The 27,116-nt window shown below is 55.9% G+C and overlaps 2 protein-coding genes and 1 long non-coding RNA gene across 7 annotated transcripts in view; 1 reads left to right on the top strand and 2 right to left on the bottom strand.

The window, feature by feature from the left end:
• CORO7 (coronin 7) overlaps positions 1 to 27,116 on the top strand; it is a 53,565-nt gene that overhangs the window by 14,435 nt on the left and 12,014 nt on the right. For all 4 annotated transcript variants that reach the window (XM_079121348.1, XM_079121346.1, XM_079121347.1 and 1 more), the window contains 3 exons: positions 3,098 to 3,148; positions 9,881 to 9,967; positions 10,446 to 10,528. In XM_079121348.1, coding sequence (XP_078977474.1) covers positions 3,098 to 3,148; positions 9,881 to 9,967; positions 10,446 to 10,528 — 221 coding nt within the window. The remainder of the gene's footprint in view (positions 1 to 3,097; positions 3,149 to 9,880; positions 9,968 to 10,445; positions 10,529 to 27,116) is intronic.
• The window catches only part of LOC306649910, a 144,390-nt gene that overhangs the window by 106,704 nt on the left and 10,570 nt on the right, over positions 1 to 27,116 (bottom strand). The gene's annotated exons all lie outside the window — the stretch shown is intronic.
• VASN (vasorin) lies at positions 14,696 to 26,196 on the bottom strand. Of its 2 annotated transcripts, none has more exons than XM_079121350.1 (2): positions 25,459 to 26,196; positions 14,696 to 17,333 (listed from the first exon to the last, which is right to left on the bottom strand). In XM_079121350.1, the coding sequence occupies exon 2, from the start codon at positions 17,322 to 17,324 to the stop codon at positions 15,300 to 15,302; it is 2,025 nt and encodes a 674-aa protein (XP_078977476.1). In that variant the 5' UTR covers positions 17,325 to 17,333; positions 25,459 to 26,196; the 3' UTR covers positions 14,696 to 15,299. The 2 variants fall into 2 exon arrangements, with proteins under 2 accessions (XP_078977476.1, XP_078977477.1); XM_079121351.1 differs by lacking the exon at positions 25,459 to 26,196 and adding an exon at positions 21,148 to 23,976.

Raw genomic sequence — 27,116 nt, 5'->3', positions numbered from 1 at the left:
CTCTGCCCTGTGCTGTCTCTCCCCTCTGTCTTTGGTTCTCTTCACATATGTGACCTTCCTATGTCACCACATGTCCCTGGAGTCTAGGCTGTGGAGCAGAGTACTGCTGCAGAGGAGCTACTCCCTGCACTCTGCCCACTGCCTGCCCAGCATGTGGCACAGAACCCTGGAGCCCTTCCAAGTCTGCCCGTGAGACCTGACTTTGGAGGGCCTCTCAGGGCTGGCCCCTGCCTCAGCTCAGCCTCTGCTCACCTGCTGCCCTATCTACTACCCCATCCGCGCCCCCTCACACCAGCACACTCCCGTCTCCACATCATGCTCATGCTCTTCCACCTTCCCCAAATGCCTTTCCCTTGCCAGAGCAAGTTCTGCTTTTCCTTTAGGGTTCAGCTCAAGTCTCAGTTCCTCCCCAAAGGTTCCCATGACCACTTTGCAGAGTCCAGCCCTTGGCTTAGAGTTTAGTGATGGCTGGGCTGTTTGCTCATCTCTGTCTCAAGCACCCAGGTGGGGAACTGCTCACAACCGGCAGTCACTTGATTTTTCCTCCTTTTTTTCCCCCAGTGTGGGGGATTGAACCCAAGGCCTTGTATGTTAGGCAGAGCTCTGAGTTGTTGGGGTACCAGGTGTGCACCCCTGCCCAATTTATGGTTGAGCCTTCAGTGCTCTCCTGATGTTATAGGTATAAATTCTTTGAAACAGGTGTTTTGCAATTATTTTCTCAAGTCTGTGGCTTTGATTTTTGACCTTTCATTCTCTTGACAACATCACAAAGCAGAAAAACACATTTTCATTATTTCCCCCAGTGCTGGTTATCAAACCCAGAGCTTTGCACATGCCAGGCAGTCACTCCACACTGAGTGACACCCCAGCCTGGAAATTTTCAATTTTAATGAAGTCCCACTTGTGAGATTTTTCTTCCATGATTGTACTTTTGGTGTTGCCATATCCAGGGCCAACTAGATTTTCTCCTGTGTTATCTTCCAAAGGTTTTATGGTTCCTGTTCTGTGCTTAGTTTTGTGATCCCTTTTGAGTTAAACTTTTGTGAAAAGGGTAAGGTCTGTGTAGAGATTCTTTTTTCTTTTTTCATTTGGTTGTCCAGTTGTTCCAGCACCATTTGTTGAAAAAACTATCTTTTCTCCATGGTATTGACTGTTTTTCTTGTTTGTTTTAGTTGTCAATGGACCTTTATTTATTTATATGCAGTGCTGAGAATTGAACCCAGTGCCTCGCATATGCTAGGCAAGTGCTCTGCCACCGAGCCACAACTCCAACCCTTACCTGGTTTTGTCAAAGATTAGTGGACTATTTTGGGGAATCTTTTCTTGGCTCCCTTTTCTGTTCCATCGATCTGTTTCTCTCTTTTTAGTAAAATTGGGTGGTATCAGTCCTCTGATTTTGTTCTCCTTTATTATTGTGTTGATTATTCTGGGTCTTTTGCTTCTTCATAGGAACTATAAAATCAGTTTGTCAGTATTCACACAGCAACTTCTGGAACTTTGATTAGGATTGTTGTGTGGACTCTAGATCAAGGTGGAAAGAACAGATGTCTCTATAATACTAAACCTTCATATCTATGAATATGTATTTCTATCCATTTCTTTGTCCTTTCTCCCCGCCCCCCCCCATGCGCCCTGCTCTCCCCCCTCCTCTTTCTCTCTCTCTCTCTCTCTCTATCTCTGTCTGTCTGTCTGTCTCTCTCTCTCTCTCCCTTTCCATCTTTCTTTCTCTAATACTGGAGCTAGAACCCAGGGGCACCTTACCACTGAGCTATATCCCCAGACCTGTTATTTATTTATTTATTTATTTATTTTAGATTTTGAGATAGATCTTGCTGCACTGCCCAGGCTGGCCTTGATTTGCGATCCTCCTGTCTCAGTCTCCTGAGTTGCTGGGATTACAGTTATGTGCCACTTTGCCCAGACTTATTCAGTTTCTTCCATCAGAGTTTTGTAGTTTTCCTCATATTTTGTTGACAAATATTTTGTTAGATTTAAAACTGAGAGTTTCAACTTTTTGGTTCTGATGCAAATGGTATTATTTTTAATCTCAAATTCCAGTTGTTCATTTTTCATAATATGAACATAGGGATCTGTGCTCATTGAAACAGAAGTAGAGCTGCATTCAGACATAAAAAGGACCCATTGACAAGCCCCCACGGCCCCATCCCTGGCACCCAGCATTGACACCCTGGCCTGTGCTGGTTAGGACCTTTATCCTTGCCCAGAGAATATCCCAAACATATGGGAACATGGTCACCCAAATAGAGAATTTTGTGTATTTCGACCACAATAGAATCACACTGTGCCATGTTATCCTGCAACTTCTTTTTTGCACTTAACAATTTATTACAGCAAGTTATGGCCAAGCCTATAAATAGTGGACACAGAGTCTGCCATATCTCTGTACAGTTCTTTTTCCTTTTCTTTTTTGTGGTGCTAGAAGTTTAGCCCAGGGCCTTGTGCATGCTAGACAAGCACCCTACTACTGAACAGTATCCCCAGCCCTCTGCCCCAGTTTTCTATGCATGTACACTTGTGTACATGTACAAATACACAAATTATTCCACAAAAATAAGGACTTGAACAAGGTCTGGGTGTTTTATTTCAGTAGAGTTCTTTCCTCCTTTTTGTCCATCTCTGCCCTTAAGTAGCATGGATCAGTAACTAAGCTGGGCCGACCCTTAGGAGGTGTTAGCTCGGTTCTCTGGTTGGAAATGCAGAAATGCTGTCGCCCCAGGAGCTTGGACATTTAGCACAGGGCTGGACGGGCTTGCAGCGGCCTCGTGCTGGTTCTGGGTCTGCATTCTTCTTTGCAGAGGCCCTAGTGATAGCACCACTCCATAAAGTCATTGGGGAGAGAGGAGAGGGCATGCCTGTGACGTGCCTGCCTCATAGTAGGTGCTCAGGAAGGTGAACTGTTGCCACTGCTGAGTGTGCTCTTCTGGGGAAGTGGGCAGGAAGGGGACCTGCCCATGCATGAGGAGGACTGGGCTTGGGCATCTGATGCCAGTCCTGCAGGGGCTGATCATAATCTGGGGTGAAGAAACAGGCAGGCTCTATTTTCACGTTTTCTGTTTCCTCTTCTCTGCTTTTCCAGGACAAGCAGCTGAGGATCTTTGACCCCAGAGCAAAGCCTGAGGCCTCTCAGGTGAGTTGTAGGGTGGTGGTGTAGGTGGAAGCCTCCATGCAGGATGAGGACCCAGAGGTTGCAGCAGGTAGAGGAGGGCAGGCAGGATCCTGGTGCAGAGACCCCTGGGCCATGGGCTGCTGCTGCTAGAAACTCTTCTTGGGAAGCCAGTTCTGGGTCCTTGGAGGGCCTGGCTTTGATCACAGGGTGGGAGCAGCCAGGCTGCCACAGACAGGCAGAGGAGGCGTCCTGTGGCTTCAGGAAGGTAATTTGAGATTCCAGCTTCCTCCCTTCCTTTGTGATCCTCACCACCACCCGCCCTCCTGCCACTCTCCTTCCCTGGATGGTCAGGAGAAACCAGCTGCAGAGTATCCCCCCAATCCCTGACCCTTTGTGCCCCTCAGGCCTCACGGAGACCCTGGGGCAGGGCAGGCCTGTCAGATCCGCAGGACTCAGGGTCCGTGCATGTTTTGGTTGTGTCTGCACAGGAGCTCATGTGGCCATTTGCATTCCATGCAAGGAGACTGGGACCTGGGTGTATGCAGCAGGCATGGAGTCACTGGGAAATTGTTAATTTATCCAACAGACCCTATAGGCATCAGCCAGTAAGCCAGACACAGGGGCCCTGCCCCAGGTAGTACTGAGAGCTTTCTCTTTTAGTGCTTCTCTGAGCAACTGACGTTGGAGCTGCAGCTAAGGTTCACTAGGGGGACATGCACAGATGGCCTGAGGTAGGATGATTTTGTCCCACTAGTCTGCTGAGGGACACAGATGGGAGGCAGGCCATGGGAAGGGCCTGTCCCCTGGGCTTTGGAAAGCCCCTAGAGTATTTTAGGCAGGAAGTGAGATGAGTGGATTTACAATTTTTTTCCATAGTTTTGTATGGTGCATTATAAATTATGTATAATGGTGGGATTTATTGTTACATATTCACACATGCATATACTATAACGATATAATTTGGCCAGTATCATTCCCCAGTATTTCCCTTTCCTTCCCCTCCTCCCCGGTCCCTGTTCTCCACTCTACTCCTCTCTCTTTAATTTTCATGAGATCCCCCATCTTTCTTTTCCTTTTTCCTTTCTAGCTTCAGTGTTGAGAAAAAACATATGACCCTTGACCCTTGACTTTCTCCATTTAGCTTATTTTGTTTAATATAATGTTCTCAAGGTCCATCTATTTCCTACAAATTACCTAATTTCATTGGATTTAAATTTCTGAAGAACTTTCTAGAAGCTGAGGTCTTCTCCCTCAGAGAGATGAAGTATGGGGTCTACTGCGAGCTCTGGGGAAGAGCTACCCAGCAAAGACCCAGGCCCATCACAGATGGTCCCTCTCCCCATTTCAGGGACTTAGTGCTCACCTAGGGCCAAGGATAAACCATCAACCCAAACCTGGTAGCCTGGGGGCCAAGATGGTACTCAGTTCCACTCTGGCTGAAGATAGGAAGGAGGCCCCATTTGACAGGTGAATTGAGATGAAGAGCAGTTTTGGTTATACCATGCCTGTGCATCCTGGGAAGCTAGATGGCCTCCTCCACCCAAGGGGCCATTTGAGCCTCAGAATGGTGTGGGTGTGGACAGTAGGCCTCACCTGGTAGTTTTCCTTGACTGACCTCCAAGCCTTTATCCAGAAAGGGGTTCCAGGCTCTACTTGAAGGATAGACTGACTCTCCCTTGCTCAGGTTGCTCTCTCTGCTCAGGGCCCCAGATACCCTGTCTGGAGTACCTGCATTCCTACCCCGCTGGGCACCCCGCTGGGTCAGCTCCCAAGTGTTTTCTTCCTTCTCTCCTCCCCTCCACCACCTCCTTCCAGCCTCCACCCTACTTCCAGCAGGGCTGAGTGGGGGCTGAGGTGGAGCTGGAGTGGCTGCTGGCCAAGGGGCTTCAATTCCTAGCAGGCAAAAATCCACGCCTGGAGGAGCCTCTGAAGGGGCTGCAGCCAGGAGATCTGGGAGGAGCGGGGGCGGCTCCCTGACTGCAGGGACTGTGCCTGGCGCCTTGGCCCTGCTGGTGCCTTGCGGGGGCAGTAGGCCTGGAATGCTGTCCTCTGCCTGGCCCTGCCCCCCACTTCCGCCCAGGGCATCTGGCCCACACCTGGCTTCTATTAGGAAAACCACTGCTGGCGGCCAGGGTTGGCGTGAGCCAAGGGGCCGGCTTGGGGAAAGTTCTAGGAGCACCTTCTCCAAGGGGGCATCGCCGGGGCTCCTGGAGGATGTGGCGCCCTCCATCCCAGACTCTCTGAGTCTCACCTCTCTGAACCCCTCACTGTCCTCAGCCTGAAGGCTGTGCTGTGCAGGGGAAGTCCTCCCTCCACTCTCTGGTCCCTGCTTTGGGCCACCTGAGTTTGAAGCAGAAACGGAGCTTTGGGTGACTCCTTCCTATTTACATACCTGTTTTGTTTTTATTTTTTATTTTCATGTATGTATGTGTGTATTTTTTATTTGTTCATATTATACATGAAAGTAGAATGTATTTTGATATATTGTACACATATGAAGTATGACTCCTCATGCTTCTGGTTGTGCACAATGTAGAATTACATTGGTCATGAAATCATGTGCACATAGGGTAATAATGTCTGATTCATTCTACTATCTTTGCTGTTCCCATTCTCCCTCCCTTTCCTTCATTCCCCTTTGTCTAATCCAAAGTACTTCTATTCCTCTCTACCCTCAAATTGTGAGTTGGCATCTGCATATCAGAGAAAACATTTGGCCTTTGGTTTTATTAGGATTGATTTATTTCACTTAGCATGATATTCTCCAGTTCCATCCATGTATTGGCAAATGCCATAATTTCATTCTTCTTTATGTCAGAGTAATATTCCACTGTGTATGTATATCACATTTTCTTTATCCAGTATGCATGTATTTTATTTTGTATTTCACATACCAGGGATCGAGCCCATGGCTTTCCTCTTGCTTGGCAAGTGCTCTACCACTGGACTCCATCCCCAGTCTTTTTTATTTTTTATTTTGAGATAGGGTCTTGCTAAATTGCTCAGGCTGATTTCCAACTTGTAATCCTCCTGCCTTAGTTTCTTGAATAGATGGGATTATAGGTGTAATAATAGCACACTCGGCTCTTTATTTCTTTTTGAGATGTGATCTCCTTTTGCTGTCCAGGCTGGCTTTGAATGCCTAAGCTCAAGTGATCTTTCTGCCTCATCCTGGGACTACAGATGCATACCACTGTGTCTGGCTTCCTCCTTTGTGTTTTGATCATGTTTATGACCATGTAGGACTTCCACTCTGATGGTCCTCCTAGGAAGTTGGCTCTTTGTTTTTTTTGAGGTCCAGGCCAGGACACCAAGGGTCAGGATGTTTCTTTCACTGCTCGAGGGCCACACAGCCCAGTAGAAGAGCCAGGCCTGTACTTTCTGACTCCCAGGCCCCTTCTGCTGCTCCTTCACTGAATCAAAGCCCTGGACGGGGCCTAGTGAAGCCCTAAAGCCTTGACTGTCCCAGGGAAGCAGCAACTGAAGGCTAGAAGATGGTCAGAGAGCAGTGAGGCCTCCTTAGGGACAAAAAGGGGCCCGGGATGAGCCCTCTGACCTCTTTATCAGAGGAACATGTGCCTCCTGACCACCCCAGGTGACCAGGCCTGGAGGACTGAGTGTCTGGAACCCAGCACTGAGCCTGGCCCAGGTGAGGGTTTTACCACTGGAAAAAGTCTCCTTGCCCTAGAAAGGAGCCCAGGGCCTCCTGCTGAGCAGCTGTGCCCCACACAGGAAGCGTTGTCATGGCAATGTAGAGGGACTTTGATTGCACTGCGGTTGGAATGCTGGGTATGCACGCTGCCCCCTGACTCTCTGGATGGACTGGTGCTCCTGCCCTGGCTGAACCTTCTCCTTTCCTCTTCCAGGTATGGGGGGACTTTGGTCCAGAGAATGAGCGGCAGTAAAGCCCCACTGGGGCCTCTCCATGAGCAGATGCCCTGTTGCCTGTGGGGACAAAGGCCTCCCCCAGGAGGATCTGCAACCTCTTTGCTTCTGGGAGGGAACCTCCAGCCTGTCCTCTTGTGCCCAGGAGATTGAGAAGCTGAGGGCTCAAACGTAGGGCTTCTTTTTGTGATCTCCCTGAGGGTCAGCAAAGAACTTTCTATTTTTGAGATTGGAAATAACTCCAGTGATCTTGGGTTAGAGGGACAGGAGGTGACTGCTGACCTCCTCCATAATCTGTGTGGCTTCCTGTGGCACCTGGGTCAACAGATGGGTGTGCCCATGATGTGGGGGTGGCTTTCCAGGTACCTTCCCAGGCTTGGTTCTGTGGGCTTTGAGGCCTGGTGCCTTCCCCAGGGTGAGCTGATCTGGGGATGCTTGCGAGAAGCCAGAGGCACCTGGGGGCAGTGGTTGTCTTGGGCTGCCCCTAGTCCTATCTCTGCTGCATTCTAGCTGTGACTTTGCAAATCTCTTTACCTCCAGCCTCACATCCTTATGCAGACTGAGATATTGCGCCCAGCTCACAGGACTAGAGGCTCAGATAGTCTCCAGATTCATTGCGAAGTGACTGGGCAGAGGACTTACTTTCTCTGGGTCCCTGGTTTCTCCACCTGTGAACAGGAAGGTAGAAGATGCATGCCAAGGTGCATTTCACCTCAGCTGAACCTCTGCCTTACTTGTCCCCACCTGTCGCCTGCACTGACCTCTGTTTCCAGTCTCCTGCTCTGTAGGTGTTAGTTCTGCTGTCTACCTCACACCTGCAGATCCTCCCATCCTTGCTCAAATTTCACTTTATGGTGACTTCAGTTACACTCCGATTATACCCTGTTATTGTCCTTTAAAAGTAGCACATTTGAGGCTGGTGTAGTGGTGCATACCTGTAAGCCCATCTATTCAGGAGGCTGAGGCAGGAGGATCACAAGATTGAGGCCAGCCTCTGTAACTCTGTCTCAAAATAAAATAATGGCTGGGGGTGTAGCTCTGTGGTAGAACACTTGCTGAATGTACATGAAGCCCTTGATTCAACCCCTGGTACCCCACTCTCAAAATAGCATGTTGCTGGGTACCAGATCCTCCTCTGCACTCCTCGGGCCAGCCCTCCAGAGGAGCCCCTGTGAGGGTCCTCTTTATGGACAGGGACTGGGCACAGCGGTGTGGTGGGACTCATCCCGGGGCGGCCTCAGGCAGGGCTGGGGTTCATTCAGGCAGTCTCTCTCAGACATTGTTCCCTTGGCCTCCACTTGGCTCCGCTTTGGTGCTTACAGGGATGTTTGATGACACAGTTGTTTCTGTTTGGTGTGGTCTGCTTCCCAGGGTGGCTGCTCCATGGGCTTGGGGACCTTTTCCATTTTGTTCACTGTGTCTCCAGCTCCTGGCATATTGTATGTCTTGGATATTTGTCTTGTGAAAGAACAAATGAAGGAGCGGCTCGATTTTACTCACATTCTTGATCCTCTGAGGACTGCCCAGCCCCACTGCTGGCTTCCAGCATGATCTTTGGCCTGAGGAAGACCTCATGCATTTGTGAATGAATGAATGATGTGCAGCCCAGTTGGAACCACCTGGTTTGCTTCTTACACAGGGATATTTGTACACTGATGAGAAGACAGGGGCCCAAATGACACTTCTTACCTGTTCTGGGGTGTCGGGCAGGGCTCCCCAATGGCCTGACCCTCGTCCTGACCTGAGCCCCTCTTGGGTTGGGAGAGGGGTCGGGGGCCCTGGTTCTCGGGCTTCAGCCCTGGCTTCCTGTGCTGCTGTGGCCGGGTGGGAAGGCAGCAGTGAGAAAAACCCCTGGACAACTGGGCTGGGGAGTGTTTCCAGGTCTCCCACGCTGGGGTCGCCTCTGTAGGCTGGGGAGGGGCCCTGGGCCAGCTCCTCGCTGGCTACCTCCCTCCCTCATTCATTCCCAAGGAGATCGTGGGAAGCTTGGAGGAGACCGGCCATGGTTGGGGTGAGCTATTTTTGGTAACAGGGTCCTTGTCTCAGGCTCCAGGGGCCAGGGTGACTGGGAGAGAGCTGTTTGCATTTCCTCTGGCCCCCTCAGTCTCCCCCCTACCAGGGCCCAGAGGGACAGGGCTGCCTGCCCGGGATGTGAACTTCTCTCTGCTTCCTGGGGGCCTCGAGCTTTCCTGCTGGCAGCTCCAGCACTGTGGGAGGGCCACGAGGGGCACTGCCCTGCCCTCTCCAGGACTTTCCCCAGAGCTCGGCCCCAGGCCTTCCCTATGGCCGATGGCAGCCTGAGGAGGTAGTGGTAATTCTGCTGATCCTGCTATTTGCACAGCACTTTGCTGAAGGCTCCATGTATTCTCACTTGTTCTTGAGTCAGCTCCAAGGAGTGGGTAGCATGGGTACCATGAGCCCTGTTCAAAAGAGAAAAACAAAATTTCAAGAGGGCATGGGGTCCCCAGGGTCATACGGCTCAGGGGTGTGGGCCAGGGTCAGGGTAAGGGTTGGGGCCTCTCAGCCTCCTCCAGGCACCTGCCTTTAGTCCAGCCCTCCCAGGAGGTGGGACACCCACCAGGGTCTATTGACAGAGCTGCCTTGGCAGGAATGGAAGTAGGCTTCATCCTGTATGTATGAGGCTTCCTTTGGCTCAGATGAGCCGTAGGAAATTCCAAGGGAAAGACCAACCTGGCCTTCTGTGGGTGCTCAGAGGGTGTGTAGCAGAACTACCCTAGCTCAGACTCCACTCCACACACACCCCTTGTCTTGGGCCCCAGGGGCAGGATGACTAGGAGAAAGCTGTTTGCATGTCCTCTGGCCCCCAGGGGGCCCTGATGGCTCAGCCCTGTTTTTTGCCTCCTGTAGAGCACACAGGCCCATGAGAACAGCAGGGACAGCCGGCTGGCATGGACCAGTATGCAAGAGCACCTCGTGTCCACGGGACTCAACCAGGTAGGGACTTCTCCAGCATGAGCAGGGCACTGCCAGGTGGGGCATGTCTAGTCCTTTAGACTCCTTACCCAGGAAGGTAGAGCGAGGCCTGTGGGAGGTAGGGAGCTGATGTCCAGTTCAAGGCCTGTCCATATACGGCCTGCCTCTGCAGCTGGGTCTCAGAGCCCCAGGGGACTGACGGCTGTGGAAAACTGGTAAATTCCATTTGTAATAGCTAAGCCTGACCCTGGAAACTTTGGTGGCCCCTCCGGGACCAGAGTCCATGGAGGGAACCGCCCCCCGTCCCTTGTCACCTAGGGGTTGTTAAAGGGGCAGGACATGGAAACCCAAATTCTTCCTCCTGGCATAACTACCCCCTGCTCTGGGACAGGTGCCTTGTACCAGGCATACCCTGGTACATACCCTGGAGTTGGGTTTCAGGAGGCCCTGAGGTGGGCAGGACAAGACCCTCTGAGTCTCTCTCTGGCCCTCCCCACAGATGCGTGAGCAAGAAGTGAAACTGTGGGACACCCGTTTCTTCTCCAGTGCCCTGGCCTCCCTCACCCTGGACACCTCACCTGGGTAGGAGCTGCAGCAAGCTGGGGGGCTGGGACCAGAGGGCCACATGAGTACTGAGTCCAGGTCTGGTGCATTGGTCACTGGTGAGGGTCCTTGGTCCAGCTTCTCAGTGAGGCAGGCTGGTCACCTGTTACCTGGCTGCAGGTGCCTGACCTGGGATGCAAGGTCTATGCAAAAGAAAACTGGCCCTGCCCTCCAGGAGCCCCAGACTTGAGCAGCAGGGTGCGGAGGCAACCTCCAGTCAGCTGAAGAGCCTGACTGTCCTGGTGGACCACTGGCGGCAGGGTGGCTCCTGGGTCACGGGACACAACTTGGGGCTCACGTAGCTGTGTTTTGGCATTTGGGGAGGGGACTGTGACCTGGCAGACATGCTTGATTTTGTTGAGGATGTCTTTGTGGAATTGAAAACTCAGGCTACCTACAGGAAGGTGGATGTTGGATAGGCAAGTAGAGACGTTGGGACAGATGAGCAGATCTGAAGGGGCTTGTGGCAGATGGAGGTGGGCTTGGACTCCACTGAGGTTTATGAAGTTCAGTGAGCACCTGCTGTGTGGCTGTCCCTGTCTGTCCCCAAGTGGGGCTGGTGCCCAGGAAGCATGGGGGAGGTCCGTGTACACCTATCCTTTCATCCCCACCACTGGAAGTATGTGGAGGAGGGTTTGTGGCACTACTGGTGGGGTCCCCAGCCAGGCCAGCAGCATTGTGCAGCTTTGTGGTCCACAGTGGCGCACAGCCAGCCATGAGGAGGCCTGTGATGAGCACTTACAAAGGAGCAGTCGTGCAGTCTGCATGACCACCCACATTATAGCTGAGGAAACCGAGGCCTGGGAAGGTTCAGACTTAGCCAGGCAAGCTGTCGGGGGAGGGGGCAAGGACTTGGTCCCTGCCTGGAAGCCCCAGCCGTGACTCATGGAGAGGCTGGCTTGTTCTCTCCCAGGCCGGGGATTGTGGAATGCCAGAGCCAGCAAAGACCCCTGGGTCTCGGCTTGCTGGTTCAGCTCCGTCCTTGTATTTCACAACTGAGGAAACCGAGTCATAGAGGGCAGGGACCTGCCCAAGCTCCAGAAGCAGCAAGCACAGTGCGTCTCCCTTGGACCTTCTAGAAGAACCCCTGCCCACATGTTCCCCAGCTGAGAGCACTCCCAGAAGAGGGGGGTGGTCAGGAGGACAGTGACCTTCCATCCCATCCTCTTACGTCCAGGGAGAAGGAGGCTGGGATGCTAGAAAGGCCCATTTTACAGATGAGGAAGGCAAGGCTGAGTGAGATTCAGGGCTTTCTTGAAACCACACAGGCCTGGCCAGATGTCAGCCTCCTGCTGCTCTAGGCCTAGGCCAGGGGAGTGGGTTCAAGAAAGGAGTCAGCAGAGCCCAGCCTGCCCTGGAGGAATTGGAAGAGCTGGGCCATGGGGTCCTACATCCAGCATCTATCCCACGCACCCGCCCTGGCCCTAATGCTGCCCTGGTGCTGCCCTGGCATCTTGTCCTCCAGACTTTCCCAGACCAGATGGCCCCTTCCCTACAGGCCCCCCAGCAGAGGCATTGTGGGTGTGAAGGACCCAGCACCAGCAATCAAGTGCTCTTCCACCCACTGCTTCCTGCCTTCAGACCCCGCCCTCAGTGGTAGGTCCTCCGTCCCCCGCAGAGCAACTCCTACTCAGCCCCAGCATGGCCCCTGGAAGTTAACATGCTCAGACCCCATGGTGCCACTGGCTAAGGCTGACCCTGTAATTACAGCAGTTAAGAATAGCGTGGAAGGACCAGCAAGGACTGGAGCTTCCAAATCACTCCCAGATGAGTGTCCAGGCCAGTGTCTTGCCCCTCCATCCCCAGCCCTAGCCATTCCAGAACCACTGCCAAAAGAGCGAGCACCCTTCAGCTTCCACAAAGCTGGTGTATGCCAAGGACTCATGCCAGCCTCCAAACTGAGAGGTGTGGGTCCCCTGCCCCCCAGGCATTGTGGAAGCCAGAGCCCCGGCTGACTGGAGATGGAAAGTGTGCAGGGTGTCAGCTGTGGGCACAGCTGCAGGGAGGCTGGCAGTGTGGCCACTCAGCCGCCCTCAGTGTCTTCCGTTTTACAGCTTTTCCATCTTGGTTTCAACAGGACAGTGTGTGCTCTTAAGAGTAGCAGGAGCCAGGGGTCAGGCATTCGCCCCACCTCCTTCTCCTCTCCTGGGGAGCTCTGTTGCAGTTCCCATCTCGGTCGTTGGTTGGTGGTGCGTCTTCACTGGAGCAGAGCGCAGTGGGAATAGTTGGTCCTGGGATCAGGCCAGCCTCAGGCCATGTGAAAAACTTGGGCTACCTGGCACTTTCTGTGTGTCAGGCAGGTCCCATGCTTGGTGAAGGGTGGAGATGGGGGGATAATGAGAGGGACCAATAGGAGGAACAGCTTTGCTCTGGTCCAGGAGACATGCTTCTTGGTGTGAAATGGGAGGGGGTCTGAGTGTGAGAGTTCTGGGTGAACTTTATGCTCTGTCCCCTATTGTAGCAGGGGTCTTGACCTCTTGAATCCTCCCCCATGGCTGGCAGCCCCACCTGGGCCAGGGAGCTCCATCTGTTTGGCCATGAGCAGGCTGTGCTTCACCTGCCTCGGGAGCCTCTCCTCTTGGAGAAGAGGTACTGGGGATGGAAACTGAGCTCATGCAGCCCGAATGGCCCTGCACTTGTGGCTGGAAGGGCCCAGGATAGGGGACTGGCATGTCCTTGTCTGCCCTTGGTTCCTGGCTCAAAACCAGTGGACTCAGACTGGGTGGGGTTGTACCTTTCCTGGGCCCTGCCACCCCACCCCAGCCAATCCCCTAGGCCAGGTTTGGTTTGCAGAGAAAATATTTCCTTAGCTGCCGTATTCAGCAATGGCCCACAGGCCCACAAAGGCGCCTTTGATGGGGTTGCTGAGGGGGGCAGGCTTCACCGTGGCTGCTGCTTAATGGGTCCCAGGCCTACAGGAAATCCACCTGGGCTGCCGCTACCGCCACCACTGCTTTAGGAGGAAGGGCCCCACCCAGGCCCATAGCCACCACCCACTGCCCACATGACCCTCCACCCGCCGCCTTCTCCTTGTGCCAGAGACCTCAGCGGCCACTAATTGAATCCAGAGCCTTGTGTGGCCAGGCCTGACTATGCTGACATCAACACCCCAAGCTCTGGGCCTGGCTACGCTTCCTCCTTACTGCCAGGGGCCAGGCTAGGGACCAAGGCTATGACCTATGGGAGGACATTGGTGTGGGGTCTCTGGGAGGCTTGCTTCAGCTTTTGCTGGGCTTCTCATTGCCCTGGGGCCTACCACCCCTCACCCCCTGAGGGTAACAGGAAGAGATGGTGTATATCCGTCACTGTCCCCAAGCTGCCTATACCCACTCCAGGCTATAGCTCTTCTACACATCCCTGGTGCTGTCCCCACCTCATCCTGAAGCTTCTGGGGGTTCTAGAATAGCTGGGCACACCCCCAGTGCAGGGGGTACAGGGGTACCATGGGGCCACCAAGCCTGGTACCATCTGTGAGTCAGACTGTGAGCCCCTTGGCCCTGTCCCTGCTCTGCTGCTAACAGCTCTGGCTGGGCCCCTCCCTCTGCACCCATCAGGACTCTGGCCTTGGCTATCCACCATCCCTCTACCCCCACCTAAATCCTCTTCACAGCTGGAGCAGAAGGCAGAATGGGACTTCCCAGCAGAGCTGCAGAGGCAGTGGGACTGTGGGGAGGAACCGGGGCCACACCACCACCTGTTCTCAGGACTAGAGAGCCATCAGACCCTGGAATGAGACAGCTTAAGGCACCCCTCCCGTAGATAGCTAGCTGATAACTGCCCAAGAGACCTGCCCCTGAGGGGGGACGACCTCCCCTGGGAATTCTCTGTGCCCATATCTGCCACAAGTTTCTCCCAGACTCAGGCACTGTAGCTCCTGCTGGCAGAAAGCTGGATCTGGCTTGGGTGAGGCTGCTCTAACTGGTCCCCTTTCCCAACAGAGGTGGCCCTGCCTCTGCCTGGGTCTCGCTTCACTGCTGGCCAAGCTGCCTGGGAGGGCTGCCCTTCTGGTGAGACTCTCTGTGCAGCTCTTTTAAGCCCAGGCCTGGTGCCCCATGGGGAGATGTCTGCAGCCTCCCACAGAGAGGCTAGTCTTTCCATCCTCCCTGCACCCAACCTTGTGAGTCCCAGGCCAAGCCGGAAAAGCACTCACTTCATTTTCTCTTTTATTTTTTTACAAAAGGCCTTCATATATCGTTTGTCTTACAAAAACCAAAGTCCTTGTCTTTGAGTTTGAAAAACATTTTCCCAGCATAAATGGGAAAGGATCTCTTATAAATATACTTTAAAAAATGAAACAACAGATGCAAGTCCACATATTCCCAGAGCACCTTCCTTTCCAGTTTCCTGTGTTCCTGTGCTTCTGGGGCTGAGACTGGAGCCACAGGGCCCATCCCCACCCGTGTTCTTTCTGGGGGCTTCCTTCACTGGCCCCCAGTCTCCTTGGGCTGGGTGAGCCCAGCAGGGTCCCAGCCGCATTACCAGCACACGGCAGGGCCTGCGGGCCCGAGGATTGCACGTTGAGAAGATGGGACAGGTGCCAACCTTGTAGGCACTCAGGCTTACTGTCAGAGCTCATCACCTGGGCCACAGCAGCTCACAGAAGAGACCAAGGACCAGAGAGGGGCAGGGACTGGGAGTGATCATATAACCCTGCCCAGCACATACGTGTCCCTGGGATATGCACTGAGAACTTCCTTGTGTGGCAGCAGAGGGTGCTGGCTGAGCTCAGCCCCCTGGATCTCCCCTAGGCTTAGACATAAGGCTTTGCAGGGAGGGCACCTTGGAGGCTGGGCCCCGGGTAGCCCATGAGCAGCACCTCGCACTCAGTCCCACCTGGCAGGGCCTCCCCACCACCCTCAGTTGCCTTGGGGCCTGGCTCCAAAGGGGCCTTGACACCCTCTAGCTCCAGGGGCCCTGCCCCTGGTCCCACCTGCCCCTTGCCCTGAGCCACAGCTGCTGCCCTTCCCTTCCGCACACAGTAGGCTGCCCCTGCAGCGGCCAGCGCAGCCAGGAGCACAGCAGCCAGGGCAGGTGCAATGAGGAGTGGCAGGTTGCCCTCACGGGCCTGGGTGACTGGGGCGTGGTTGGAGCGCACAGCAGGGGGTGTGCGGGCCTCCCCACAGGCCTCCCTGCCTTCAGGTATCCGCCCAGCCCCCAATGGTGTGACGCAGATGGCGTAGGTGGCGTTGGGCCTCAGCTGGGTGACTGTGTACTCTGTGAGTGAGGCGGGAAGCCGCAGAGTCACCAGCCGCTTGTCAGGGCCTGACAGGTTGCGGTAGGTGAGGCGGAGGCTCCTGAGCTGCACTGTGCTGCCCTGCAGGTAGCGCTGCAGTCCCACACGCAGGGAGGTGGGGCTCACCGGCTCAATGCCGAGGGGCAGGGCCTGGGGAGGCCCTGGTGTGTGGGGCGTGGGGCTGGGTTGCGGCCCCTGCCCCACTCTGCTCTCACAGTACACGCCTGCGAAGCCCTCAGGGCATAGGCACTCCAGGTGCTGCCTTTGCCCCAGGTGGCAGGTGCCCCCGTTGAGGCATGTAGATGCAGGGCAGTCCTGGGCCCTGGAGGCAGGCCCTTTGGTTGGCAGAGCAGTGGATGGTGGGCTGGGGGCCTTGGTGGCTGGCTCAGTCAGGCTGAGCCAGGTAGAAGCCAAGCTGGAAGGTAAGAGCGTGGGCTCTCCCACCACTGGCCGTGTGGTGGGGGCCGTGGCAGTGGTGGTGGTGGCCGGGCAGCCAAAGTCAGCATAGTCAAGCTCTAGGAGCAGTCGGCCAGCATTCTTTGGTGGAAAGTGGCAGCGTGTCTCCTCAGGGCTGGCCAGTGTGACATGGCTGTCACGCACCCAGGGGCCAAACCAGCTCAAGGGGCACACACAGTTGAAGGGATTGCGGGCAGCCGCCAGGAGTCTAAGGCGGGGGAAGAGGCCTGCGAGTTCACTTGGCAGGGCCTGCAGGCTCAGGTTGCTCAGGTCCAGCTCCTGCAGGGTGGTCAGGCCAGCCAGGTCCTCAGGCCGCAGCTGGGCAATGCGGGTGTTGCCAGCCAGCCGCAGTCGTGTCAGGCCCCGCAGGACTCTGATAACGGGTGGAACGCCTTCCAGCTGGTTGTCAGACACGTCCAGGTCATGCAGGTTGCGCAGTTGGCCAAAGAGCCCCTCGTCCAGCTGCTGCAGCCCCAAGCCCGCCAGCCGCAGCGCCTCCACGTTGGCAGTGTCCAGGACCCCGGGCTCTAGGGCTGGGAGGTGGTTGTGGCTGAGGTCAAGCAGCAGCAGGCGGGGCAGGTGCAGTGGGGGCAGTGCCCGCAGCTCATTGTCCTGCAGCTTGAGCTCCAGGAGGCGATCAAGTGCATCGAAGGCTCCAGGCTGGATGTGGCGGATGCGATTCTTGCCTAGGTAGAGGCGCTCGAGGCGCCGCAGGCCACGGAAGGTCTCGTTGGTGATCTCGCGCAGTTTGTTGGAGGTCAGATCCAGGTTGCTGAGGTTGGTGAGTGGTTGGAAGATGCCGCCAGGCAGGCTGGTGATCTGGTTCTGTGACAAATCCAGGAGCTGCAGGCCTGGCAGGCTGGCAAAGCTGCCTGCATCAAGCGTGGTAATGCCGTTCTCAAAGATGTACAGGCCTGCTGTGTCGGGTGGCACGTCCCTGGGCACTGTGGTCCCTTGGCGGGCAGTACAGAAGACCGTCTGTGGCTGGTTGCACTGGCAACCAGATGGGCAGCCCTGCACCCTGGGCCCTGGAACCAGCAGCAGGAGCAGCAGCAGGGGCAGTGGCAGAGGACCCCTGGAGCGCATCTTCTGTCCCTGGGAGCAAAGAAGCCATGAGTCAGGGCGGAGAGGGCAGCCACATCAGGAAGGCCAGGAGGGGTTTGTCACTCCCCTCCCCCAATGCAGCAGAGCCCAGTGGTTGTGAGTCAGGTTCCCCAGCCTGGTTCCTGGCCCATCCCTATCACTCCCTTGCCATGCGACCTTACCTGTTTTTTGTACTAGGGAATGAATTCAGGGGCACTTGACCACTGAGCAACATCCCCATCCCTTTTTAGTTTTTATTTTGAGACGGCCTTGCTACATTGCCAAGATTGGCCTTGAGCTTGTGATCCTCCTGCCTCAGTCTCCCAAGTCACTGGGATTACAGGTGTGTGCCACTGTGCTCATCTGACCTTACTGTTAATGATGGTGGCTGTCATGAGTACTTAGTAAGCTGATGTGTGCAGACTAACTAGCACAGGGACTGATGGCCACTGAGTGCCCAGCGATGATGTACTGTTTCTCCTCCTGAACCCAGGTCTCCTGCCTCTGCCTAGATGTGATGGAAAGGGGTAAGATCAGGGAAGGAGAGAATCATGTGTCCTGGAGCGGCAGCCCCCCCAGCAGCATCTGGGAGAGACTGGGCAGGCAGTCAGCCCAGGCGCGTAAGCAGAGAAGCTGGCTGCCCCAGGCTGCTGGCCCCTGGGCCACGTTCTTCATCCCTCCCTCCTCCAAGTGAGGAGAGACCGCAGCAGGAAGACTTCACATGGAAACTATGGGATTGGTGTTTTTCCATTTGTGCAGTCAGACCTGCCCAGGACAGGGGCTGTGGACTGCCAGGATGTGGCCAGCAGGAAGGTTCCTGGAGGAGGGGCAGGCTGGCTACAACCCTTGGCAGGTGTCTGCCTGTCTCCAGGAAAGGGGGGCGGAAGCAGGGATCCTTCTTCTTCAGACCTATTTCCAGAGCATGGCAGAACTAGAGGTAAGGGGTCCCTGAGGTCATGTGGGAGACACTGGTTGTCTGGTGGCCGCAGAGGCAGTGCCAGGCTGAACTGAAGCCACAGGTTCCCTCCTCTCAGGGTCTTCCAGGTCAGCTGTGGGCATGACACTGAGAATAATGAGTAGCAGCACTCCACAGCAGTGGCAGTGTGCAGCCACTTCAGGGGAAGCTGCTCTGTTCACTCCCAAGGGACAGGAGGAAAGTGGGCCCTCAGAAGTGCCAGGGAATCTGAGCAACAGCCCAGGGCCTTAAGGGTCTGCCCCCAGGACAGGGTCCGCACCTTCTAGATGAAGGATCCCATGTTTGGACCTCCTGCTAAGGGAAGGGACTCTTACTCTTAGCGGGAATTGCTGAGACAAGAAGGGTCCACAGCTTGCCTCCTCCCCCCATAACCTAGGCTCCTGGAAGAACCTGGGGGCCATGTACAGGCATGGGCCTACAATGGGTGCCCCAGAGACTGCTGAGTCTTATCTGGAGTGCCAGCCTCTCCCACGGAGGCAGTCCTGCCAGCGGCCAGTACCTGCCTCATGCTCACTCACACAAGGGCCTTTTGTGCTTGAGCTGGGCCTCCCCTTCTCTCACGTGGCCACAGCAGGTAACAGGACCCCCACCCAGCCTGCCTGCCCTAGGCTGGGGGGAGGGATACATCCACAAGCTCCCCCTCATCCAGGCCCATGCCCCCTGGACTGTGAGAAGGAAAAGTAGGAGGAGTCACAGGCCAGATAAGTCAGGTCCCTGGGGTCTTAGGCCAGCTGTAGGTGAAGGGGTAGCACTCATCACCCAGGTTGATCCTGGAGGCCCTGCCCATCTGCAGTGTCCCTCTGCTAGGGAAATCATCTCCCAGAGGAGCCTCCAGCTGGAGCCTCTCACTAGTCCGCAGTGACAAGCCCCTTCAGGGCCCCGCTGGGAAGGCCTTCCCCACCCCCTAGAGTGCCCCCTGGTGTGCGGTAGGAGCCCAGCTGTGCCGACAGTTCCCTGAGGCTGAGGCCCTGCCTTTGCTCCAGGGTCTCCAGAACCCACACAGCTCACCTCTGCCGAGTGCACTGCCTAAGCAGGCCCTGCACCAAGTACTGGGTGAAGCAGATACCAGAATCCGAGGCCTCAGGTGTCTCTGGCTCTTGCAGTGCCTGTGCCGTTGAGGCTCTGCATATGATGACCTAAGGCTCTGTGGGCGGCACCCCCAGTCCCATCCCCTCACAAGACCTGCTCCACCCTCACTGAATCAGGATGGTGGGTGGGGCCTAGCCTCCAGATGTGGGCTGAGTGGCCTCCCTGACTACGTGTACATGTGGTGGGTGAGGTGCCTCCCCCTGAATCAGCCCTCCCAGAGGGGCCAGACCGGGTCAGGCGGGGAGGGGACCCTACACGTGGCCAGCCTGGCCACACTGTTGCTTTAGCTCCCTGAGGGCCTCCGATAAGGTCACAGTTGAGAGTTCTCACTCCTGGAAGGCAGCTAGCTCTATGCTGAGGTGTCCAAGCTGTGAGGCCACAGACAACAGCTAGACTCTCGCACCCAGATTTTTCATCTGTCTTCCCTGGACATCTCAGGGCTGCAGAGGATGGGTGCAAGTGGAGCACTCAGCACTGAGTATCCAGGCTGGCTTTCAAGGGCTTGGAGCACGTGCGAGGGAGGAACTCCTACTCTGCATGGAGGAGGGGGAACAGCTCTGGTCTCTGTGCTTCCTAATCTGTTGGGCTTTTAACCAGCAGTCACTGGGTCTGGCCACAAGATGGCCACCTGGCTTGGCAGGTGATAAAACTATAGAAGGTACATTTGAATTGATGGAGAGAGGGGCCAGGCTGGAACAGGACGAACCAAGGAGACCCAACAAGCAGGAGTTAACCTGCTTCCCATTCCCCCAAGACGCAGGGCTAAGCTCCTTTGCCAGAGTCCCTGCAATGGGGAAATTGAGATAGGAGCTCGCACTGGGGCCTCGGAAAACTTCAAGTTTCCAAGCTGTAGTCTGGTGGTCAGGGGGGTCCACCATGGGTTTCCTGGCACCAAAAGCAGATGGGGGAGCCCTGGGAAGGAACCTGGAGAGGGCACAGGCTGACCGTGAAGGGGACATGAGACAAGGGCCTGAGTTCAGGCCCACGTTCTGCCCTAGCAGATTCCCAAGTCCTTTCATGACTGAGTTTCAGTCACTCACCTACAGAGCTGGCATAAGTATCTCTAGCCCCTTGACCCTCGCAGCATTGTTCTGTTTGTTTTGTTTCGTTGTACTGGGGTTTAACCCAGAGGTGCTTTATCAGTCCTTTTTATTTTTTGAGACTGGGTCTATCAATGTGCTCAGACTTGCAATTTTTCTGCTTCAAATTAATTGCTGAGATTATAGGCTTGAGTTGCTGGGATTAGTCTTGTGCCACCTTGCCCAAGGCTACTATTTATAAACAGGGACCCAGATGTATGCCTGATGTGTGTCCACTGGGCGGGGTGGGGATATCTCCTGGGGTCTCTACCGCCCTGTGATGACAGCCTGGGTCTGGGCTCTGAAATCTAATCTGCCCAGCTGAGGCAGGGTAGGGGAACCTTTCCCTCTGCTAAGGGTGAGGGAGGGTTCTGGAATAGCCCTGAGCCCTAGGGTGCTGTGAGGAAGGGAGGGCAACAGTGAGGGCCCAGTCTCCCTCCTCTGGACTCTGGGTCTCAGCTTCACCCAACCCCACCATGGTGTGGTGGACAGAGGCAGGATGCAGAGTCCTGGGCTCTCCAGGAACCATGACAGGGAGTCAAGGTTCCACCACTTTCCTTTGTCTTCGGCACTCATCGGGTGGCTGGTGAACGTTAGTGACCAAGGGTGTCACCTGTACACGTGGAGTCCTGCCTGCCCTCCCACTGCAGGGCCAAGAGTTCCCACAGGAGCTGCTCTGTACCTTTATGTCAACAGGAGGTTGCTGGACCCAGGTTCAAGGCTTCCACAGCAAGGCTGCCTCCACCATCAGGGGTGGGGTGGGGTGGGGTGACCCGAGTTTTGGAAACTGGTATGGGGGTGAGCTGTCCTTTGGCCAGCCCTCGGCAGCACATGACCTCTGGGAGGGGCTCCGTGAGTAAGGAAGACTCAAGGCATTCGTCATCTCAGCACCCTGAGGGAGCCAAAATGCTCCCCACAAATGAGTGTGTGACACACTTGTGGGCACCCACTTACATGTAGGGATGGGCACATGGGTGGGGTAGAGTCTAGGCATTTGGATGACCCATCAGTCCTGAAGCTGGTGCACCACACTGCTCCTGGGGAAGGCCATGGACCCAACTGGGTAGAAGATAGCTTGGACAGACTGACAGATGACAGAGTCCACACACCCCCTCTTGGGCCAGATGCTTCAGAGAAGGTGTGGGGGATGGGCGCTTCTGGTCTGACCCCATGGCTCTGGGTTCTTGGCTCCCATGCAGGCCCGCCTGGCCTGGGCTCTGCACCACAGGCCAGGCCTGGCAGCAGCCCAGCCCCAGGAGCCTGCCACCCCCGCCCCTCCTCCTCAGGCAGGCGGGACTATTCTGGCGGCGGCCAAAACGGCTGGCTCCAGTTTCGCTGACGTGTCTGTGTCCAAGGAGGCTTACAGCCCCAGGCCTGAGTTGGGTCCATCCCATCTCCCCTTCTCAGGGACACAGAAGCCCTTGGCCCACAAAGCAGGGCAGTGAGGTTAAGGGTCTCTGACATGGGTCCTCACACAAAGGGCAGAGGGGACTGAGCCTTGTTTTCCTCAGAGGCTGCTCCTCAGAGGTGGGACCCCTCTGCAGGTGTGTGTGGCAGGGGGCAGACTGTGGCCCCTGCTGGTGATTAAGCCAGGGATTCCCAAGCTCTGTTCATTCTGCCTGCTCTGTGACCTCACTTCAGCTCCCTGCCCTCTCTGTGCTTCTATCTCCACCTGTAACCTTGGGGCTCTTCCACCCCAACTGCAGGTCAGGAAGCTTTTTAAAAAAAATTCTGATGTCCTGGGCTCACCCAATAATAAGACCATTAAGTAAAAGCTTCTGGAGGTGAGGCCCAGGCAGAGCTATGCTTTAGAAAAGCTCCTGAGGTGAATCCTCTGCACAGCCATAGGTTTGCAAAGGGGACAGCCAGGATGTCAGCTTGTCTGCCTGTCCAGGGAGGAGGTTCTGGATTCCCTAGCAGGTGTGGACTGGCTGGCAGCTGGGTCCTCCTCCTCCCCCTCCTTATGTACCCAGGAGGCTGGCCTAGCTCCAAGTGGGTGTCTTTAGTGGCACCATGGGTGACCTGGCAGCTGCCAGACCTGTCAGCCCAGGGCAGGGAGACCAGTGACTAAGACCAGTCCCTGGCTCAAGTGAGCCCTCAGGGTGGCAGGACGTGCCATTTCAGTCGAGAGAGGTGCCACCTGTTGGGCAAGGACACCTGTGGCCCCTGGAGCTATGTGGTGGCCGTGGCCCAACCAGAAATGGGCCAGTCCGGATGCCACTGTTGGCACGTGGCAGATATGATGCTGCTTGGCCCAGGCACTGGGCCTCCTCACCACCTTGTCCCCACCCAGGGCCATGCACCCATGGAGTAAGGCTCTAACCCAGCAATTAACCCTGAACTTGCCAGAACACCTTAGTCACGGAGGGAGGCTGCCAGCCCCAAGCTGCCTGGGACCAGAAGGGGTCTTGCCATTTGTATGCTCACTGTGTCCCAGGGTTCTTGGCCACCCTGGCACAAGCAGCCCTTCCTGGGATCTGTGGTCTGCAAATAGACAGGTGGACCTTGGTCACCAAGCCATAACCCTGCTCCACATGGCTGTCACTGTTGCTGAGTGACTGGGGGCCCAGGGCTAGCAGGGGCTCCCGCCAGTTCTCAGTGCAAGCCAGCTCCCTCCTCCTCCTTAATGAAATCTCTCAGGCAGCCTCCAGGAATGTCTGAGCCTTATTGCATTCCCCAGGAGGAGCCCAGTGGGGGGGGCGTCCCCAGTCTTGAAGAATTGGCCCCTTGCCTGCCCCCACCCTGCAAAACTGAGGTGGCCTGAGGGAGCCTCCCCCAGCCTCCTCACACCCAGGGAGGCTGGAATGAGGAAAAGCGGGGGAGGCCTGTGGGCCTGGACAGCCCTGAGGGCTTGGGGAAAGCAACCGGCTGCCTCTGGAATGTGGAAACCGATAAAAGGAAGGAGGCTAAGCCCCCACCTCACCCTCCCTAGTACACACGACTCCCTGAAGCACTCCTGCCCGCCCTAAACCCAGCACTGCTGCAGTCACGCGCACAGGCACACACCCACGCCAGATACACACCCACTGGGCCAAGCTCCTACACACACACACACACGCAAGCGCCCTCCCCCTTCTCCAGGAACTTGCGCAAATTCCACAGCAGTGAGGGGAGCTGGTTTTGGCAACACAGTCTTGGGCTCCCCAGCTCAGGGAGGGGCTCTGGGGGCAGGCACTAAGCCCCTTCCCATGCACTCGGGGCTTGTCAGTGGTCAGGAGCACCTCTGTGGTCTCCCAGGCCCAATGCGACCCACTTTCCAGTTCCAGGGCTGTGCATCCTAGGGGTAGGGTCTACTTATAAATGCCCCCACGAGGATTTAACTCCCTTTACCTGGGTCCTGTCCCAGTTCCCCCAGGGCTGTGAGTGGGGGTGTCAGTAACAAGATGCTGGAACTGTGAACCCATCTCCTGTCTGCGCATTGCCCTGGCCCAGGGCTGCCTGCCAGAGGGGCCTTCAGAGGAGAGCACAGGCCTGTGGCAAGCCTGGGGCGCTCCTTGTGCTGAATCTGTCTTCCCCCATTTCCAGAGTCTGAAGCAAGTGATGGTATCTGGACAAATGTCCTGGAACACCAGCCCCGAGTCACCCCCATCTGACCCACAGGTCTCAGGTGACTGTCCCAATGTGCAGCTCCTCGAGGTTGGGGGAGATAGGGGACAGGCAGTGTGCCCAGGCCTCCAGGCTGGCATGTGTGCTACTGGGTCCTTCCTCCCTGGACTGGGAGAGCCTAGATAATGGTCTGGAGGAGATCCAGCTGGGCTGCTCATTACCAGAGCCCTCTTCCTGCCTCTGACACTCTGTTTACAGAAGCTCCAGGGGCTGATTCCCCTGGGAGAAGACAGTAAACTCAGGGGACTGCTTTCCCATCCCCCCACCAGCCTGTCCCAGCTCTGTTGGGCTTTGCCAACAGCTGGGTCCCTACTGGACTTCGCTGCCCACTGGGCCACCTCTAACGAGTGCCAGTCTAGCCACCCCTCTCTGCACCCGACACTCAAGGTCCAGCCAAGCAGAAAGGGAGCTTGGAGATTAAGACCATTTCCCAGCTCTAGAGGCTCCTCGCCTGGGAAAGGCGCTCTACATTCTGGTGCCTTTCTCTGGCATCTCACCTGCCCTTGGTGCAGAAAGCAAGCAGGGGGTCACCTGGACTCTGAGGGCCTCTTTCAGGATGCAGATCCCACCCCTGTTCCCAAGCAGGAGATACTGTCAGCAACCCTGGTATAATATTTAACGAGGGGGTGGGGGATGAGACAGAGACTGGCACCAATCAGCTGGCCTGCCAGTGACCACAGGGGACCTCAGCAGTCTTCAAGCCCCAGTGCTGCCAGCCCAGGGACACAAAGGACTAGGCTGGCTCTAGGCCACTGGGTTCATAGCACAAGCAAAGCCCCGTCCCTGGCAGAGGCAGATGGGGCGCCCTGATACCTGAAGCACAAAGGGCCCTGGCCAGCAGAAGTCCATCCCCCACCTGGATCTATCCGCCGCCGCATCCTTCAGAGCTGCATGTCTGTGGCCCAAGTTCTGGCATAAGTGACAAGGCCCTGAAGACCCCAGGCAGCCTGCATGCACTAGGGCACCGTACTGTGTCTGACCCTAGGAGGGAAAAGTAACCAAAGAATAAGGCTGGGCCATCCCCTGAAAGGGGTTTGATTCATAAAACTGGTCATGCCGGAGGGCCCAGCCGTGGGAGGAGGAAGCGAGGGAGGGGGTGTTTATTTTGTCTGCTCGCCGCCTCGCCGGCCGGTGAACCACACACACTCGCGCACCCTGGCCAGCCGTGGGGCTTGTGGGGCTTGTGGAGCCCTGGGACGGCCGGGGGGAGGGGCCTAGGGACCCCTCCCCCCGCCGCACTCCCGGGTCGGCCCAGGTGACCCTGCGGTGCTGGAAGCACCGTCCTGCTAAGGAGTGCGTGTGCTTGCGGCGGTGGTCAGCGCGCGTGCACGGCGAATGTGCGCAGCCAGTCCGGCGCCCCACGCCCCCCAGCTCCGCAGACACTCACCGGAGGCGGCGGCGCCCGAGGGAGCCGGCCGGACCGGGCCGCGGCCTCAGTCCTTCACGGCCGGCCGGGCCCGAGGGGGTCCTGGGTCCGTGCTCCCTGGATCTCGAGGCAGCGGCGTCCGCGTCTCCCCGCCCCGGGCTCGGGCTCCGGAGTCGAATCCAGTGGGGCGGATCGCACTTTAAGGGGCGGGGGGCGGAGCCACTTTCTATTGGTCCGGGCGGGGCCCGCTGGAAACGCCCCTTTTTGGCTGGGGGGCTCATTGGTCTGGCCTGGCCCTTTCCTGCCACCTCCCGACCTGGTCCAGGAGAGACCCTAGACCGGTGTCAGGTGGCCTCTGCTAGAGTCTACTTGTAGTTTGCTATATGGCACTAGACAGGTTCCTTCTTTCTGTGTAAAAAGCAAGCAAATGCTGATTGTTACCAAGAATCACAGCCCAGATGCCTGTGCCACCAGGCAGGTGACATATATACAAGAAGCAAACACCGGGGCCTATGGAGACATGGCGTGGCAATGGGAGATGGTGAAGGACTCGGCCCAGCCTGCCAGAGCTAAGGATCCCCCTCCCTTTGGTTTCAACCCATGTGCACTTAACCACTGAGCCACATCACAGCCCTTTTTGCGTTTTACTTTGAGACAGGGTCTTGCTAAGTTGCTCAGTGCCTTGCTGAGGCTGGTGTTGAACTTGTAATCCTCCTACCTCAGCCTCCTGAGCCACTGGGATCACAGGTGTGTCCCACTGCCTCTCCCCTCTGCTCCCCATCCCCCCCACCCCACCCCCACCCTGAGTTAAGAATTTTTTTCTTAATCTTTTTATTGTTGTTTCTTTTTAAATGTGATGATAGGGATTGAACCCAGGGCCTCATGTATGCTAGGCAAGTGCTTTACCACTGAACTATCTGCCCAGCCCAGCTAAGGATTTTTTAAGAGACTGAAGTCCAGTCCTCTCAAAGGGTTGCTGTTAGTAGCTAATTCCAATTTCAAAAATCTCCTGAGAAGGCGGTACAAAGCCCTTCCAAGAGCATCCTAAGTACAGCTTCTGGTGCTGAATTTGGAGTCCTTATGGCCATTACAGCTTCAGGGCTTTGAGCATCCCTGGACCCTTTCCCCACAATTTAGATGAAGGACTGAGTGGTCATCTGCCCAAGGCCCCACAGTTACTGGCAGCTTCAGGTTCAGAATGTACTGGAGATGGGGGCTGGGATACAGGGTTTGGGATCTCACCAACTGTGGGTGGGGCCTGAGCTTCAGTTGACAGTGGCCTTTGATTGGGCAGGAATGGGTGGGTGCCAGGGCCTGGACTAGTATAGAAAAATCCCCTGCTATGGAGGATTCCAGGAAAATGCTCTGCTTTCCTCCCCCTCCATGTTTGTGGTCAGCGTCATGCCTCAATGCCTTTGGGGACCCTGCTAAGCTTCCAGCTTCCAGAGGGCCCCTTGAACATCACCACCCCACCCCCACTTAGCCTGCAGCCACGGCCTTTGCTGGACCAGTTTGAGTCTTTGGGGGACCCGAGGCTTATCCTGGAGGCTGGACCATACCAGCTGGGGACTTGTGTGGTCTTTGGAGGACTCTTAACTCCAAAAGTCAAGATGTTCCATGTCTAGTTGTTGTCAGGGTCTGGCTGGGACAATCACCGTCTAGGTGTCCGCTATAAGTTT

Source organism: Sciurus vulgaris, assembly GCF_902686455.1.
Source record: "Sciurus vulgaris genome assembly, chromosome: 18".
NCBI lineage: Eukaryota > Metazoa > Chordata > Mammalia > Rodentia > Sciuridae > Sciurus > Sciurus vulgaris.
This window is presented reverse-complemented; position numbering and strand designations above follow the sequence as displayed.

Excerpts from the sequence above, each read along its gene's own strand:
- VASN (XM_079121350.1), bottom strand. The coding sequence starts at position 17,324 with ATGCGCTCCAGGGGTCCTCTGCCACTGCCCCTGCTGCTGCTCCTGCTG.